We start from the raw sequence: 18,923 nt of genomic DNA, 5'->3' as shown, positions 1-18,923 counted from the left end.
TGTGTCCAGGTGTTCGTGCTTTGTCGTACTCTTAATTGCGTATTCTTTATGGAAATTATGAGATTGATCACTGTTCGTAATCAGTATGCAAAGAACGACCTCAATTGGCCACACAGCATTTTACCCAATGACAAGCTGTACTGGTAAATCAGATCGTTACAACGACCATAACGACCATAAAATTTGCCTATCAGATACACATGAACAGGCATCAACACAACTCTCGTCACTCTTCTGGTAATTATTTATTTAGTTGTTATTTTTTTAAGGGTTAGATTGTTTGTATTGGTAGGGAGGATCCACTAGGCCGCCCTGCGTCATAGTCATTAAGGTGACACCATGGGTTTTTGCTTTTTACGAAATTATTATGCTGATATTTGCACTATTGCTATACTTCTTACACAACAATTTCCTGATTTATATATAATATATATAATATACTGTTAAATAAGAAAACGTTACGTAAAATTTCTTATTGATTTTAAGATATTTTATAATTGGTTTAATGATAATACAAAAATGATGTAAACGCTGGGTTAGAAATCATATTTTGGTGTCATTTTAACACATATCTATCTAGCTGCAATAATGTAGCCATCTCCTATTTTTTTATTCTGACATTTTCGGGAGGGGGCTACAATGTCATAGAATGATCGTAATGGTGCAAAATATTTTTATGAATGACCGATAATAAGCTCCGAATACTTGTCTCCAATGTTTACACTAAAATGAGTACCAACTCAGTGCTTGGCCACGTCTAATAAAGGTGTTTTTAAAAACTTCTTCGTCTATTATCAAGAGATCTCGTAGGTGGATCTACTGAAAAACCTAAACATTGACAATCAGCTCGAAAATGTAGTTACTTGAGCCATTCCGACAAAATAAAGAAAACCATACGGTGGCAGAAAAAAAAAATACAATCTGCTGTTCGTTTTTAACTTGATTTCAAATCTGAACCCTTTCAATGCCGACAAAATAGCTTTCTCCTCCGTAATCGTCCATGATGTAAAACTATCTTATATGATCTTATATCGGAATATGCAATTACATGTAACTTGACAACCGGAAGTTCAGCTCAAACATGGCGCATAATATAAATTAATCGAGAAATTGGAATATGTCTGAATTGTTAAAAAGGTAGAATAGAACCTCACAAATTGTAATGTGCAGGTTGTAAATTTATATATGGACTAAGAAATATAGAATGTCATTTTATTTACGTAAAGAAAGTCAGAAAATGTTTAGAATGATCGAAAATGTTGCGGGGATGAATCACTTTATGATCACTCCAGCATCTGCACCATTACGAAGATCCTAAGTTCTAGCCTCCATTCCAAAAAACAACAACAACAAAACAAAACAAACAAAAACAAACAAACAAACAACCAAAATCGGAAAGGGCTACATTATTGCAGCTAATACATACGCATCGATTTGGTGGCAATTTAATATCTAGTTCACCCATTCCAAAATATTTGACCGTTTAGCTACAGACTGCCAATTCTGCAGTTAAATTCAAGACGAAGTTTTATGAATATTAATAAAAAATCATGTTTTCATTCTTCTCTATCCTACAGGTGCTGAGTACAATGTTTTGGTTGCTGACTTAGTCTGAATACAGTATATAGTAACCACTGTAAGTACTTACATAGGGACAATCTACTAGATTATTGGTCAGTGTATGACATCCTTCAGGTACTGAGTACAGTACTTGGGTTGCTGAATTAGTTTGAGCATTATCATATGGTAACCACAATATGTACAATACTTACACACAGGGACGATTTACTAGATCCTAAGTCAGTGTATTGGATCCTCCACAACGGCAAAGCACTGCTTTCCAGTGTGCAATCAGGGAGTCTTTAAATTCAATTTGAAATCAAAGCCTATCAGACACTTATCGACAGACATCACCAGAACTCCATCGCTCCTCTGGAAATTATTGCTCTCGTATGCTACCATGAGTCGAGGTTATACATTTGTTGTCAGTTAGAAAAATGGACGTATCGGTATCTGTAACTTGTATTATCTTATCTTACACGAAACCCGTGCTTCCATTGTTTATAATATATTCCCTTACTGCATTAACTTGATATTGTGATCTACAATAAACTCAATTGATTGTAACTGTATTGAAAGATAATTGATATTTGATCTCGGGTCGAAAACACGAACAGGACTTGTCAAACGTCGTTCGCTATAATATTTTCTTTCAATGGTCTAAATATTGCATATCTTTCAAGACACCTACCATGTACTTAAATGTGTGCATGTTGTTAACACAATATCGCTAGTTTTGATTAGATGATGTACACAAGATAAATGCATTTTCAGAAGAAGTTTCAGCAAGTTGATCAATTTGTATTTCGTTTCAACCAGATCTTCTACCACGTCAACTGAAAACTTCATCAAATGCGCGGGAGGCAAATCCGGACTGTAAATTTATGATAAAATCAATTCAGAAGTCCTGGAATATTGTAGACAATGACCTAGTGTATGGTTTAGGTACATAGCGGATATCCTAGTTCTGAAGTGGTGGATGAAAATCGTACATGTAAGTTGCTGCTCTATCAAATCATTTATTGTCATCTATTTCTGATTTTAAAACAATTAATGCTTACATAACGGCACATTCAGTCATTCACTGTCATAATGGTCTAAATACTGGACATACTTATGAACTGTTACACTGGCTATATATTCCATATGCCACTGTGTCTAATCTGATCCACAAATGTTTGATTACGAGAGGTGTGACCAACTATATGATTATTATATCATAAACCTTGCATACGAGAAGAAAGAATTCTTGCTGTGGCCTTCAAATCTACAGATAGATCTGCAACCAGTATAACGATGACGTTTATCTATTACTAATTCGATATCTCTCAGTGAATGCGAAATAAAAGGCACTACAGAGTCTCCCATTTCAGAATTGTACTTAGAGATGTTATTGAACATGGATGTTAACGGCAAACTAACAACTCAACTTTATGACAAGTGAGGTTACTTCAGCTTTAACATCGCTAACTTCCTATATTTATGTAGCAATATTCCATTGCCACTTGCAAATCGTGTTCATATCTCTCGATTGATTCGATACGCATGAATGATTAGGGTTTCATCTGTTTTTTTCAATCGATTCAGGCTACTGACAAGTAAGATGATGTTACAAGGGTTTCCAAGGTTTGGTTTAAAGTCAGCATTTAGAATATTCTATGATCGTTACCATGATGTAAATCTACAAATACAACGTGTCGTTAGGTCGAATGTTGTCGGACGTGTTTCAAACCAATTGTCAGGCCGTTCTTGACATGCTACTGCAACGTAGATAATGTTGGGAATCTGACTAGTCTAAATGCAAATAACGTAAATGTAAAATGTAAAAGTTTTACATATAGCAGATATTAGCAATTTCTTCCAGTTTCGTATTATCTTATGATCCTCTGTTGTTTTGGTAAAATTGTACACACTGATATACTATAAAAGCTCTGATTAAAGATTTTTAGAGATATGTATAAATATACAAGTAACTCTTTATAATTTCAATTAATACGTTTCATTTTTATTCGTTATTAAATAAATATTATGAATTAACGATTTTATACGTATCTTGTACAAGTATTCCCCGTAATGACAGTGTATGAATTATAGAAACAACTCATTATAACATTCCAGATATCACAATGTAAGTAAATAAATGAATTGATTAGAATAATTTAAGTTGGTTTCAATATGCTACAGCCGCAAATATTTATATGCATGTATATTCGGTTATTGCTTTGCTTAAGATCCGCGACGTGCAAATCAGAGTTGAAAACATCCGCAGTATAGCTAATCCAGCGAGTAATATTGCCATCATCATATGATATAGATACAGGGTATGTCTTGCCATTTCATTCTATGACACATTCAGCACATTTGTGAAGCAAGTTTGGTTCTGCAATCTATTGAAACTCAAAATCTAATAATATTCATTTACTCAATCTGCGTACCATCATGATGGTGAATTTAAGCATTTTCAATGCAAATTTTCCAATGAGCAAGGGCGAATTGTGGATTTCAATTTAGAGGGGCGTGAAAAAAATATGTTGGTCGCTTTTAAGTCCCCATTTCGTCCTGATGAGAACAAGAGGGCTTAACTGCATTTTAATAATAAAATATCTTGTGTAAAACTAATAGAATTTTCACATACACATGATACTGTTATATGATTTGAGAATAAATAATGTTTCACTTTTTGAACTTCATCCAATCATGTTTGATAACATGTTTCCCTTGCAGTGAAATAAGTTCGGGAAATGCTATTTATATATTGGTCGACCGCAGATCATTTTGTCTGATCTCCACAACGAAGCAGAAATGTCCACAAAAGAGACGCAGAAAAGCCGATCCTTTGTAAGTATAAGGCTACATTAGGGCTGAATAAGCCTTACGGTTTATGTTGGCTAGCTGATTAACCATCGTAGCTTTGACACTTGGCAATAATGTCTAAAAAAAAAAAAAAAAAAAAAAAAAGAGTCTGTACCCCAGTGTCAAAGTGAGCTGGAGACATCAGCTGGTAAGATACATTAGGTCACTTGACTGAACCATTGGTAAAAGCCCATTGTCTCGGGACTATAGATTTAAGGAATTGAAGGATTATGTTAAATTAAATCCATGTTGAATAATCATCGTAATCATCGTAAATGTATTGAATAAATTCATTTCTTGCTTAGTAGACAAGAAACATTTTTGTGAAATATGTATTGCAAAATCCTTGGTGTAACCGGGTACGTGTCCACTGATAAATATCAACCCTCTGCTGAACACACGTTACTCGTGTAGTGGTTAATGTTTTTTAAAGTGAGTACTCGAATTGTTTCTTGATTTTGTTTAAAATATTTCATCTTACATTTTTCGTGTTTCATGGAACTAGTTTAGAATATCTTAAAATCTTAGTGGCCGATTTGATGAATTGCATCAAAATTAGGTTGTTGAACATGGATATTGACGGTAGACTAACAACTCAACTTTATGGTAAAGGGGATGATTTCAGCTTCTCCATCGTCAACCTACCATCTTTATATAACAATATTCCATCATCACCTACATATGGTGTTTATGTCTCTCAACTGATTCGATGCTTATGAACATGTTATGCGTATGAACAGTTTTTTAAATCGAGGTAGACTAACGACAAATAGTTTGATGTTACAATGCATTGTTTCAACAGTCTCGTTTAAAATCAGCATTTCGCAAATTCTGTAAAATGTAGGCAGGGAAAGAGCTGGGAATTAACGGCAAAAGTTAAAAGAAACATCTCATGCTTTAATTACATCAAACATGCCTTATGTTTCTATGATAGCAATCTGTATTTAATCGTCATGCTCAGATACAGGTTTCTGAACATTTTGTGATGGTATCGTCATAATCGCCAGATGACTGACTACCGGTTGCATCTTTTTGGGCAGTTTTTACTGTCGGTGTTACAGATGACTGACTACCGGTTGTGTCTTTTTTGGCAGTCTTTACTGTCGGTGTTAGATAATCATCGGATCCTTCACTTTTATCACTGACGCTGGTATCGTATCCCTTACTGTGTAATGATACTGATGTTAAGCTCTTCCTTTCCTCCGCTTCGTCATAGTGAACATCGGCATACAGACGAAAGGATCTTTCGCTGATGGTAAGGTACGAATGGGAATCTGGATTTTGTTCCGCGGTCTCAGACATCTCTTCGCTGTTCTTTGTTTCTAAACGATAGTTAGAATTGATGACACCTTTTATTCATAATATATATCTATCGTTAAGATAATTTTACAAATATACAGTATTAATCCGTATTACAAAGTTGTATTTTTAAAATCAAAAACTTTATCCATTTTAAAGATTTATTTTGCGAATGGCATAACTTCAATTCCATCAATTTGGAATTTCATAAATTATCACATTGTTTCTCTACATATTTATAGAAATATTAGAGTCTTTCTTAGAAGCGGGGCGAAATTGCAAGACTTTGTTATGAATAGATACATATTGCGAATGTTTAACAATCTATATGATATCTACTCAGTCACAGATTTAAAAATGTTTTGTTGATTATTACATAATTAATGATTGCTCTTTATCTTATCAGCAAATTTGAATCGAAAGTTGGCGAATAATATAGCATATTTACACTATCTCAAACACAGAGAATATAGTCGCAGATGATTTTGTCATAATACAACAGAATAGGATTGTGACGTCATAAAGAGATAAAGGTTGGTGATTTTAATGCTATTGATGATATTCATCATCAATGAGTTTGGAAAGTTTTAAAAATTTTAGAGCTGAATTTGCGAGCCTGCTTTTTTCATTTCGCAGCAATTGACATTACGTGTTCCATACTAGATTTTTTTTTATCTTACTGTCCATTAGTTTATGGTAACAATGACTGCAGTGAGTTTTATTTCAATAATTAATGCAATTATTTCAGTAACAGCATGACAGCTTGATCACCCTGCAAATGTTTAGGTGCGGCTTCATTGAAAGAATGGCATAACGTGGTCATCCAAACTCACTTTACTGAAACTACATGACCAATCAGTGATTGAAATTTGCACGCTCCATCAAGCGAAGTGGCACGCTGTTATTTCAACGATAATAAAAACATTAGGGCACTTACTCGTAGCTGTTTTTGTCCCCTTTTTCGAGTTTCGTCTACAGACAAATACAGTAAAAATAAATACATGTATTTATGCGTTGTTATTACAGCACTAAAAAATATAGTGAAAATAAATACATGTACAATGTATCTATGCGTTGCTAAATCTTATTTTCCTGTTGAGTGACTTTCCCAAAATTTCAAATCCCTAGAGTCTTTTCAAAAACACATTGACATTTGATGTTTGTCACTTTTACAACTTGTCCTCCATATGAATCGATAATTATCTTAAATTTCTGAAGGCTTTTGTTAAACCTAACTTTCAGTCATACAATCACACAATGAAACAATCTGTGCTTGTAAAACACTGATGCACCCGAATTGCGACGTAGTTGATAAGGGCCAAGGTTAAAGTTTTTCAAAAGTATGTCAAACCCCAAGGTCAAAATTACAAATTCAGAAATGAAAACTATTATTACAAAGAAGACACGTACATGTGAAATAGCAAAGCCTTAGTCCAACCCGTTCAAAGGTTTTGACCAAGGTTAACATTTCAAAAGTAGGTAATAGGTCAAGGTCATGAGGTATTTAAAAAAATGTTACTTAAAGAAAGGTCTTTTCAAAAGGAATGTACATGTGGAATATAAAAGACATATTACTAAACACTTAGAAGTTATGGCTTTGGTCTATATTACTCAAAAACAAGTCAAACGATCACGAGGTCAAATCTTTTGATAATCAAAGAAGGTTATGTCACCAGGAATACATTACACATGTAACATATAAAAGCTATATTAGCATCTATTCAAAAGTTAGGACTAGTGTTAAAGTTTTGCAGACACACAGACAGACAAACCAAAAATATGTGCCCCTGAATCTTCAAGTAGGTGGGGGACATAAAAAGAGAATTAAAAGTTTAGCTACAATAGACAGGGATATTGTGACACAACAACTGATATTATGATAGATAATTATCATTACCTTAATACAATAACTATGCAGGAAATGCTCAGCGTAACCACTATTACCAATGAGGCTGCTAAGGCAATAATAACAATGTTGAACATCCTCAATGGCTTTAATGGCGCTAATGGCGCTGCACTATTTCTCAGCACTGTTGTCGTCTCTTGAGCTTCTAGATAAATAAACAAATCAGTAGACGGATGATATGTGGTACATGTATGATATTGTCTGAATTATCATAAAGAAACAAACACCCATGGTCGTTACACAGGAGTCGGATTGAAATATTTAAAAATGCCATATACAAAATGTTTTGCATTTCATATGACTCGATGTAATGAGTGATTATACGACCATCCATCTACAATTGTATGGGGACTGATCAACTGTGTCTGGTTTAAATTGACATTTCTTTTCAATCAAGAAAATCACTGGAGATTACGCGTATCGTGTTACTTAGGGTGGTTCAAACTGGGATTGGCATAACATTAGTAAACTTCACACACAATATCTAATCTGCATTGCGTTCAGACTACGATTTTCAGTAAGATTAACTTAAACTACTACGGATTGAAATGGGTTCATGTTATCAATATTTATTCTACTCAAACGTACTGTGCAACTACATATGCCCGATGTGGTGTAAATCAAATGTGGATTCTAATAAAACTTCCAAAGAACTTTTAGTAAACTTGAAATCACAAAACCTTTCTCAAATCAACATCAAAACGTACGACTTTTCAACTCTTTACACGACCATTCCTCGCGATAAATTAAAGACTAGACTTTTTGACATCATAGATAGTTGCTTTATCAACAAAAATGGAAAACGCAAATATTCCTATTTAGTGATCAGTCATCCCAAAAAATATTTTGGTAAACGCCGCTCTGATTCCATACACAAGTACTCTGAAGTTGAAATAAAAAATATGCTGGAGTTCCTCATTGACAAAATCTTCGTGGTCTTTGGTGATCAGGTCTTCTTACAGTCTCTTGGAAATCCCCTGGGCACGAACTGTGCTCCTTTGTTTTTTTAATGTTTTATTTTTGTGTTTTCAAAACATTTATACATACAAACTGTAATCTTCACTCGCTCATTCACATTTGCAATTACTCCGTGCACCTTCTAAATCAACAATTACAATGAATTGTATATATAATATATACATGTATAACATATACATACACACACATAAATATAAATACACACATAAACATGGAAATTTAAAGATAAAGGTAATTGTTTTATTTTTCATATAAATGTATAGTGATTTTCAACAAACTATTTGTCCATTATATTATCATACAATGCCCATTTACCAAGCATTTTGGATTTGCTATGAAATACATTTTGACAATAGTTTTATAAATTTCTATAGTATTTAAACAAATCAATTGCATCTGACAATTTGGGTTTTGAGCCCTGTGATCTGGAGTAATAGATGTGCTCTATTGCTAACAAAAGAAGAAATTTTTCCAACCAGCTTCCATCAATATTGCCTAGCAACACAATTCTTTTTGTGATTTTATAATCTTTTTCAAGTGCATTGTAACATTTCACAAAATCTCTCCAGAAAGCAGATACATACGCACAGTCATAAAAAATATTAGTGACTGTTTCTCTTTCGCTTTTGCAAAATGAACACAAGTCATTGTCTACAAGTTTTAAGTTTGTGAAGGAAAGAGTTTGTAGCTATATAACACATACTACGGTATTGAAAACCAATTAATTTTGTTTCTTTGTGCTTAATGATGCGTTCATACAGTAAAATTAAGTATAACATTTTCCTGAAATAGTTTCACTGAGATAAGTTTCCCACTTCTCTCTTTTGAGTTGTGGGGCTATGAACTCCTTTTCCTTCAAAACTTGATATAACAATTTAACATTAGAACTAGAGTTCATTTCTGTACAATGCATTGATTTGGACTCAAAAATTCATGATGTACTTTGTTTTTAAAATCAGCAATTTGTCTTTTAATCTTTTTGGGTACTTTTGAAATAAGACAATAATAGCTTAAAAAGTTCTTTGTACCAACCACATCTTTTACATCAGTAAAACATTAGAATGTTCCATTCTGTAAAACTTATCAAATACGGATGTCTACTCAACAGGTATCGGAGATGTGCACCTACCGAAAATATTAGATTCTCTTTATTATGATGAATCCACGAAACAAAATGATAAACCCTATTTGTATCTCGTTAGAACTTTACAACACGTTGTCGTTCCATTGTACAGACTGCGACACACTTCACCAGGGCCAAACAGGGTGTTTTCAATCAGGGGAGATGTCAGAGTCGATATTTGTTTTCCTGTATTGAATGCTTGTCTGGTCGAGGTTTTGCAGTTTATAGAAATCGGGAATCTAATGATATACACCTAGCATCTGGTTGGATATATTGCGTGCACAATTCAAAATTTATTGATGATCATATACAAACTTGGATATACAAATAAGGGAATAATGATAGAAATATACACCTGTGTGAAAATGCGGGTATTGCATTTGCAATCAATAATAAACAATTGATTACACAAAGACACATAAAAGGAAATGTATAAACGAAAATATAATTTCATTGTCTCTTTGGTGACCATATACTTAATTACGGTCTATGTATGCCCATATTCATTGACTTAACAGGAGAGAGAGAGAGAGAGAGAGAGAGAGAGAGAGAGAGAGAGAGAGAGTCTTACTTGTATGTACAATATATCATTTCACAGAAGGAAAGAAAATCAATCACTGATATAAATGTAAGCTTACAAGCATTAAAAATTTCCAGCTACTTAAAAATTTGTGAATTACAATATATTGGAAACTTACAATAGTTGCTGCTTATAATTGAATTCATTACAATTTAAAAAAATATAGCTTTGTTTGCCCAACTATCTATTTTGTATTGCTTTTAGGAGTTATGAGATTGATCACTGATCGTTGTCTTCACCTTGCTTTGAACTGCGCATGTAGAAAATACTGACTTTGTATGTTAGAATAACGGAAAGAAGTAAATTGTCAAAAACGTGGGGGAAAGCAGATCAGCCTCCCTGCCCACCCAAACCCCCTGTATAGGTGCCTAAAACAACATATCCATTCGTTTCAAAAGAAATGGGCATACCTACATTTCATTAAATTCCAAAGGAGCTCGAATTTATGTGTTCCCCTATTAATTATTTTCTATGTAAGATTCGTTCCCGACTTTAGAATCATGCATATACTTTCAGTCAGAGCAGAAATGAAATCATTTTGAAATACATCTAGTTTGAATGTAAATGTGGGGTTCCTTCTTTTAATTTCATCAGACCCATTAGAACCCCCTCCCCAAACTATGCAGCTTTGTTTTTATTGATATCTAAATCGGTATATGAATCCGGATATAAATTATATCGTGTTTTTTTTCGTGATCATATAGATATTGATACTAATAATGAAAAAGGAAAATGTTTCTACTCTTGCCTTTTGCATATCTTACTAATGCATTACAGTATATTGACACTGTATCATATCAAATAAAACCTTAACACGAATTTTACTGATTTATGAATACTAACATCTTATATATATCGAATACATTTGAAATTGAAATTTCGACGTACAGAGGTATGTCTTATTTCAGTATATATCCATTGCGCTAGATCTACGAAATGAAAATATTTATGAATAAATTACACTCAAGCCTGAAAGTAATCATTATGGCATGTTATAGAAACGTTAAATCACACATATGATATAGTCCTGCAATGCATGCATGCGATTTTTCTGAAGACATGTATTTATGTATTCGTGAATGAAATTCCTACGTTTAAATATATCTTGGTCTTTATGCATTTTGTTTTGTGATTTTAGTTTACCATTTCTTACACTGCATAAATGAAGGAAAACTTGGTAAAGGGTGAAATTCTACACCATACAATCAGTATACATGCATATGTTGCAAAGCAAAATGTACATGTAATAACCAGACATGTATTGTCATTTTTCATGAGGGAGGGGGTACAACAGGAAGAAAAAAAAATGAAAAATGGATTCTTCAAAATTTCTTGCCATTCGAAATAAAAGATGAAGGAAAACAGCAATAAAATAAAAAAAAAAACCAAGATGTTTGGTCCAATGTTCAGTCCTAATGTGGGTGTGAAGGGTTAACGAGTCTTTTACTTTGACTGCCTCAATAATTTCTCCCTACACTTCATTTTATTCAATCGTTGGGGGTGGGATGGGGTGGTTAGAATCCTCTACTATGAGTGCCTCATAATATCTTCATTTTCTTAATTGGTGGTGGTGTGTGTCTTCTACTATTATATCAGAACGTTTAAGCTGGGGTCAAGTGGGAGGAAGGGGTTGTCACCCAATATATCTTTTATTTGCATTACAAAATAACAAATAATGGATATTGTTATTAAAGGTGGGGGATAGTCACTCTTGTCCCCTCACCTTGATTCTATGTGTTTGATAGCGACGCATAATATGATAAACTTAATTATTACATTTTGCATTAGTATAATAAATTTGCGTCGAGTTCAACGCAGAATGCAATAATGCAAAATAGCATAGATATATAAAAGATCTATTGAATGCCAAATTAGCATAAAAGGAAGTAATTGAAAATAACATTATTTAAAGATATGTTTAATCTTTAATTATTGCGTGCTTGAAATGAATCAAATAAATCTGTATTATCAATCAATGAGAACAATATTGAGTTACGGTTCTATTTTATTGAATTAACGATATAATTTGTCTTGATAAGAGCGTGATTATTACAAGATCACCGATTGAAACTTCTCTCTCTCTCTCTCTCTCTCTCTCTCTCTCTCTCTCTCTCTCATCCCATGCACTGGTACAGTGTTGTATAAGCAAATTATCTATGCACAAACAATTTATGTACCTAAATGATTTCCTGATTTATAAATCTGCAGTACTCTGACCAGTAACTCATACGGTATAAGGATTCATGCACAATACAGGGTAAATATTATACTCTCATACTTCCCCTGATTGAAGATAGCTGATCGGCACGGGCTAAGTGTGTCGCAGTCTGTACTATGGGCGATGCCATTTACTGTACAAATACAAATGAAGTTTATCGTTTTGTTTCATGGATTATGCAAATAAAGGGAGTTTTACTACTACTTAGAGTATTTTCCACAAGTGTACACGTACATCTGCGATCCTTTACATATATTACGAGTAGACCCAGGTAAATAATCGTCCGCATTCGATGCATTTTCATGGCGAGCATACATGTCGCGTGCATAAGTAAAGTAGTATTTATGTATTTGCATTTTGCTTGAAGTAAGTGTGAATGGTATAGATTTTATACCTTTTGCTTAATCCATTTTATCAATAGATGATAGATGAAATATTTCTCCGCGTTTTCTTGTATAGTTTTGACATATTTACTGCAAATGTACGAACATTCACGTAAAGAAAAGGCATTCTATATTTATTTATCCAAACCTCTAGAATAATTTAGTACTATGCGATATGCTTATTATAATTTTTAGCACTGCGTGGTGTTCCAAAGCGTGATTTCATTTCCTTTTGATGTCCTATAAATTAGTATCGGAGATGTACGTGTTTACCTGTCGAAGCTACCCACACAGATAAATCAAAGAAACTGATGTGAAGTGAAGCGTAGATAAAGTCGTCCCCTTATATACCATGCGAACCCCGATACATATAACAATAGAATATCCAAATAATATGGCGGATTAGCAAAGAAATATGGCGGACTTATAGAATTATACTATACTACTCAAAATTTGATAAGGATCACTAGGTTATATGTGTGTAATTTACCACTAACATAACAAAAGACATAAATTTGACTCAGAAACGTGTTTACTCAGGTTATGAATGAAAATTCATGAACGGCATGCACTTTGATCGATACGGAATGCTTGAAATCTGATAACAACACCAAAAGGCATTTCATTACAAAAAGTTAACAGCAAACCAGAGAAAGAATTACAGTGTTTTGGGGGATAGTCCATCATTACACTTAGTCGATGAAGTGTCGATACCGGGTATGGCCTCCCCTTGCATCAATGACGGCTTGACAACGTCGAGCCATGGTGTCAATAAGTACCCGGATGTTTCCAATGGGAAGGTTGTTCCACTCTTCCACGAGGGCGTTTCCGAGCTCTGTCAAAGTCGTGGGTTGTGCTCTACGGCGTGAAAGGGCAACCTGCAGCATGTTCCATACATACTCAATCGGATTCAAGTCCGGCGAGCGCGCTGTCCAGTCCATACGGAAAATTATCTCCTGCTGAAGGTACTGCTCCACCACCCTGGTGCGATGAGGACGGGCGTTATCATCCATCAGGATGAACTCAGGGCCAACAGCACCGGCGTAGGGTCTGACGTAAACATCGAGGATCTCATCCCGGTACCGCACCCCCGGCATTGTTCCTCTCTCCAGGACATGAACATCTGTTTTTCCATCCCTGCTGAGTCCACTCCAGACCATGATGGAACCACCACCATAACAGTCATGTTCACTGATGTTGGTATCATGGAAACGTTCACGTTGTCGTCGCCACACTCGGTGCCTCCTGTCTGTAAAGTCCAAACAATACCTAGACTCATCGGTGAACAGAACTTGAACCCAATCGTTCTGTGTCCAAGTTACATGATCTTCAGCCCAGTTCAATCGCTCCCGCCGGTGTCGAACAGTCAGAGGGACTCGAACAGGTGCCCTTCTCGAGTTGAGACCTGCATTGTGGAGCTGATTCCGCATCGTCTGAGTGGAGAAATTCACCCCCGAGGCGTTCAGGGGGTCGTTACGTAAGCTGGTTCCTGTCCCAAAGGGATGGCGTCGTGCCTGAAAAGCCACCAAATGGTCTTGGCGTTGGGTTGTCGACCTCTGACGACCACCCCCATGTCGGTGTGTTGCTGTGCCAAAAGTTTGCTGTCGGTTCCAGGCCATATTTACAACACTCTGACTGACGTTTAGTGCATTTGCAACGTCACGTTGTGAATAGCCAGCGTCAAGCATTCCAATACATCTGCCCAGTTGTTCTGTCGTCAGGCGACGCCTTACACGTTGAGGGGGCATTGTGTTGATAAACGTAGTGTAAACACTCAAGTGAGTTTGAAATTTTAGAAAGAATCAGACACCGATGCCTGAGTGAAAATCATGCAATGGTAGCAAAAGCAGAAACTGTGATGAGCAACGCATTTCCCATGCCATGAAATGTACGTGCGAGTTTGTTGAAGACGTTTTTTATTTCACTTGGACACAATATTGCCAGTTATGCAGTTATTAATTTTTTTAACAGAAAAATATCTATGATCCTTATCATATTTTGAGTAGTATATATTTATTAATACATGTCAGCTTTAATTCAAAAATTTCTAGATGAGGACAAAACAACCATTTTCATTCGAATGTCGATTCGATATATCTCTGTTAACTCGAGATGAAAAACACCATGAGTCTTCCACATCTGCTTCATACTTGGATAGTTATTAACGGCAAACTAAAATCGAGGAAAGCTACTGACAAACAAATTGATGGTGCAGGGGTTTCAACAGTCTCGTTTAAAGTCAGCTTTTCGCAAATTCTATGGTCGCTATAACGATGCAGTTGGCCAATACAAGCTTTCATTCGGTCAAATGCTGTCTCACTTATTTCATACCGATTGTTAGGCTGTTCTTGTCACACTGATTTTGACTACGGATCACTCCGTTTACCTGAGCAAAAGATAGGGCTCATGGTGGGTGTGACCGGTCGACAGGGGATGTTTACTCCTCCTAGACACCTGATCCCGCCTGTGGTGTGTCCAAGAGTCCGTGTTTCCTTAACTCGCTATTTTTTGTATTGCTTATAGGAGTTATGGAATTGAATACTGTTCGTTATCCCCACCTTTCATAATGTGTATGTTGCCACGAAATCGGTAAAACGTAACAAAATTATTATATCATCTATTAACTTACAAAATCGATTTTAATAATTCATAGAATACTTTTGAGAAAGAAAATATCGGTATCTAGTGGTTTTGGTCTCCAAATCAGGTCGCTCAATGAGCGTTTTACTTCAAGTAATGTATATTTAGAGAAAATATAATCGCCATTCTAATTGTAACTGATAGGATAATGTGCTCATAGGGAAATATGCCTGTTGTATAAGTCATGGGGATATATGTTGTATAACACACAAGGAAAATCTACCCGTTATATAACGCAAGAGAAATCTACCCGTTATATAACACATGAGAAATCTACCTGTTATATAACGCGTAGGAAATCTACCCGTTATAGAGCGCATGGGAAATCTACCCGTTGTATAACGCTTGGGAAATATACACGTTATATAACGCATGGAAAATCTACCTGTTACATAACGCATGGGAAATCTACCCGATATATCACGCATGGGAAATCTACCTGTTATATAACGCATCGAAAAGCTACCCGTTTTATAACTCATGGGAAATCTACCCGTTATATAACGCAAGAGAAATCTACCCGTTATATAACACATGAGAAATCTACCTGTTATATAACATGTGGGAAATGTACCCGTTATAAAACGTATGGGAAATCTTCCCGTTGTATAACGCTTGGGAAATATACCCGTTATATAACGCATGGAAAATATACCTGTTACATAACGCATGGGAAATCTACTCGTTATATCACGCATTGGAAATCTACCTGTTATATAACGCATCGGAAAGCTACCCGTTATATAACGTATGGGAAATCTACCCGTTATATCACTCATGGGAAATCTGCCTGTTATATCACTCATGGGAAATTTATCTGTTATATCACTCATGGGAAAGCTACCCGTTATATAACGCATGGGAAATCTACCTGTTACATAGCACATGGGGAAATATGTTGTCTAACTCTGGAAATCTATTGTATAGCTCATAGGGAAATCAATCTGTTGTTCAACTAATAGAAAATATTACCCGTTTCATAACTCTGTTATATAAATGTTTATAGAGAAATTTACCTGTTGTATATGAGGAAACACTGGTGTTGCTAGTACATCCTGTTGCGGGATCACAAATCTCATCAGCAGAACAGTTACATGTGGAGTAACAGCCTACACCAAATGTATTGTTGGGACAGAGTAGAGAGCAGTTACAACCATATCTACCAGCCTCGCAAGCTGGAAAGAAGAAATATATCTATACCTTTCCTCAAAAGAGGTACCTTATTAGATTTGATATAAAACCTTTTAACAGCGCGGCAATCTAGTACGCTTCTCTGATGGACTCATTTTTTTTAAATTTAGGATTGCATTTACCTTCACATTTTCCAGATTCCAACAATCTGGAATTTTCTCCACATGGGTTAGACCTGGAATGAAAATAGCTACATTTGCCGTAATGTATAAAGATACAATTTATGTAAACGCGGTTACATCTAACCCTTTTTATCATTACACGTGAGTCATAGATACTTATATTTTCTTGTGCTTGCTATAGATATCGAGTTAAGGCTATATGTACTTTTAGTTATTCTTGATATTTCTGCTAGACTTGCAACTAATTTGATTGATAATGTTAAAATTTTTATCATCTTCTACCTCAGGAGAAGGTCTATGTATGCTCTGCCTACTTCTACACAATAAAATACATGTATGGTCAAAATGAACATGGAACTTTTGAGTTTTTGTGGTTTTTCTAGTTGTCTTTATGCCTCTCTCTCTCTCTCTCTCTCTCTCTCTCTCTCTCTCTCTCTCATTTACCATTCAATTCAATTCGCTAATATGCCAGGTGTTGATAATGTCGATAAAATTAACCGATTTAGAATTCCTTGAAAATTAACAAAATATTCCTGGCACATCTGTATATTACAAAACGACAGAAAATCGGCACTTGAAAGACTTGCAGAAGACGTAAATTACTCCTTAAATTCTCGGTTCTTATTTTCTATCCGTTACAATTGTATGAACTGCCACACCTCCAAGCATATATGTAACATATGACAAATGTACATTGTAATGTAAAACTCAAACTCACCTACAAACTTATGAAAGTAAATAAAGGCAATGCAACATACAGCACAGTATGAATTTATACAATTAAATATGTGCAGTATACATTTGAAGTTGATAGAAGAAGAATCTCCAGCTGTCATAATTAGCATGGTTACTTACCCGTTTATGTTACATCCTGCTGTAGAATTATATACCGGAATCGCGGTCAAAATAACACATACGATTAAATTACATGTATACATAACTATTGTTTCTATATGTCAAACATTATATGTAAGCTATAGCAAGATCTCGAAAGGTTTTACATTCAAATTTACATGTTTATATTCAAATTCAAATGGGTTTCATCATAGATATTGTACTCTTAGCATTATGCATTTTAATTGCAATTTTCCGGAATTTCCTGCATCAACAACATTCAGAAATAAAACCATATTTAATAATGATGTGAATAATTTAACGGGAAGTTTATATATCAGCCTGCACACATCAATTACAATACGAAGATGCATGTATATCACTTTCATCATTTAAAACTGCTTTAAAAATTATATTGCTTACAATCTAGTAAACTTTTTGATTCTGGTAAACGCAAAGGAACTATTTTCTATTGTCAACATAGAAACAATGCAAGCAATCTAAATGCAGATCATAAAGGTCACTTCTTACGAGATAATTCCATTTGTTGCCACCATACTGAAAATGCTTGTCAATTTTTCTTCAAATGCCCTGAGTTTACTCATAATAGATTTAATCTAATCTCATCTATCAATGACATGCAACTTGCTGTTCCTTTATCTATATGGTGAAAATGTCTACGTTTTAAAGAGATTGTCTTTTGTTTTTAATTTTTGAAGAGTATATCTTGGATACTAAAAGGTTCTTATAAGTGTCTTATTACATACAGTTGAATACAGAAAAACTTAACAATTCTATCGCTCTAAATAAATTTATTCAACAGAAACAAACAAATATCGAATATAAATAATAAGTAAGCAAATAATTATGCAAAATAAAATAAAATGACTATTTGAAAATAGAAACAGAAATAGCACACGTCTGCTTCTGCAATTCTGATAGTCAGATGTACTCAGCCGGGGATGACAATTGTCCAGTTTACACCCTGCGACAACTTCGTCATGTCACAGACACGAATCACTGTTTAAAAGCTGCACTGGTGTCTCCACAACAAGAGAATGTGTGGTTCACGGTAATGTCTGTCATTTGAACCGTAGCGGTTCTGACATTTCTAGAAATTCTGGTTCTCAAAATACATCGAACACTGCCTCAGAGCGACTGCAATATTCAAACCTCTAACGACGACGGTTTCGAACTCCGGCATATTACGTTCATGAGTGGACATGGGAACGAAGT

The 18,923-nt window shown here is 34.9% G+C and overlaps 1 protein-coding gene across 1 annotated transcript; it reads right to left on the bottom strand.

The window, feature by feature from the left end:
* Positions 1-3,130: 3,130 nt before the first annotated feature.
* LOC130053703 (multiple epidermal growth factor-like domains protein 11) lies at positions 3,131-17,886 on the bottom strand. Its single transcript, XM_056161235.1, has 6 exons — positions 17,709-17,886; positions 16,854-16,906; positions 16,557-16,715; positions 7,610-7,763; positions 6,650-6,684; positions 3,131-5,735 (listed from the first exon to the last, which is right to left on the bottom strand). The coding sequence occupies exons 1-6, from the start codon at positions 17,789-17,791 to the stop codon at positions 5,371-5,373; spliced, it is 849 nt and encodes a 282-aa protein (XP_056017210.1). The 5' UTR covers positions 17,792-17,886; the 3' UTR covers positions 3,131-5,370.
* Positions 17,887-18,923: the final 1,037 nt, after the last annotated feature.

This window comes from Ostrea edulis, chromosome 1 (genome assembly GCF_947568905.1).
Source record: "Ostrea edulis chromosome 1, xbOstEdul1.1, whole genome shotgun sequence".
NCBI classification, from domain to species: domain Eukaryota; kingdom Metazoa; phylum Mollusca; class Bivalvia; order Ostreida; family Ostreidae; genus Ostrea; species Ostrea edulis.
Note: the sequence above shows the minus strand (reverse complement) of the source record. Positions and strands in the feature narration are given on the sequence as shown.

What these genes read in the sequence shown, in the direction of transcription:
- LOC130053703 (XM_056161235.1), bottom strand. Translation starts at nt 17,791, where the DNA reads ATGTATACATGTAATTTAATCGTATGTGTTATTTTGACCGCGATTCCG. An exon ending in TGTTTCCTCATATACAACAG is followed by an intron (nt 7,764 to 16,556) that starts GTAAATTTCTCT and finishes TTATTTATCTAG; the next exon opens with AAGCTCAAGAGACGACAACA. An exon ending in GGGGACAAAAACAGCTACGA is followed by an intron (nt 5,736 to 6,649) that starts GTAAGTGCCCTA and finishes ACTATCGTTTAG; the next exon opens with AAACAAAGAACAGCGAAGAG.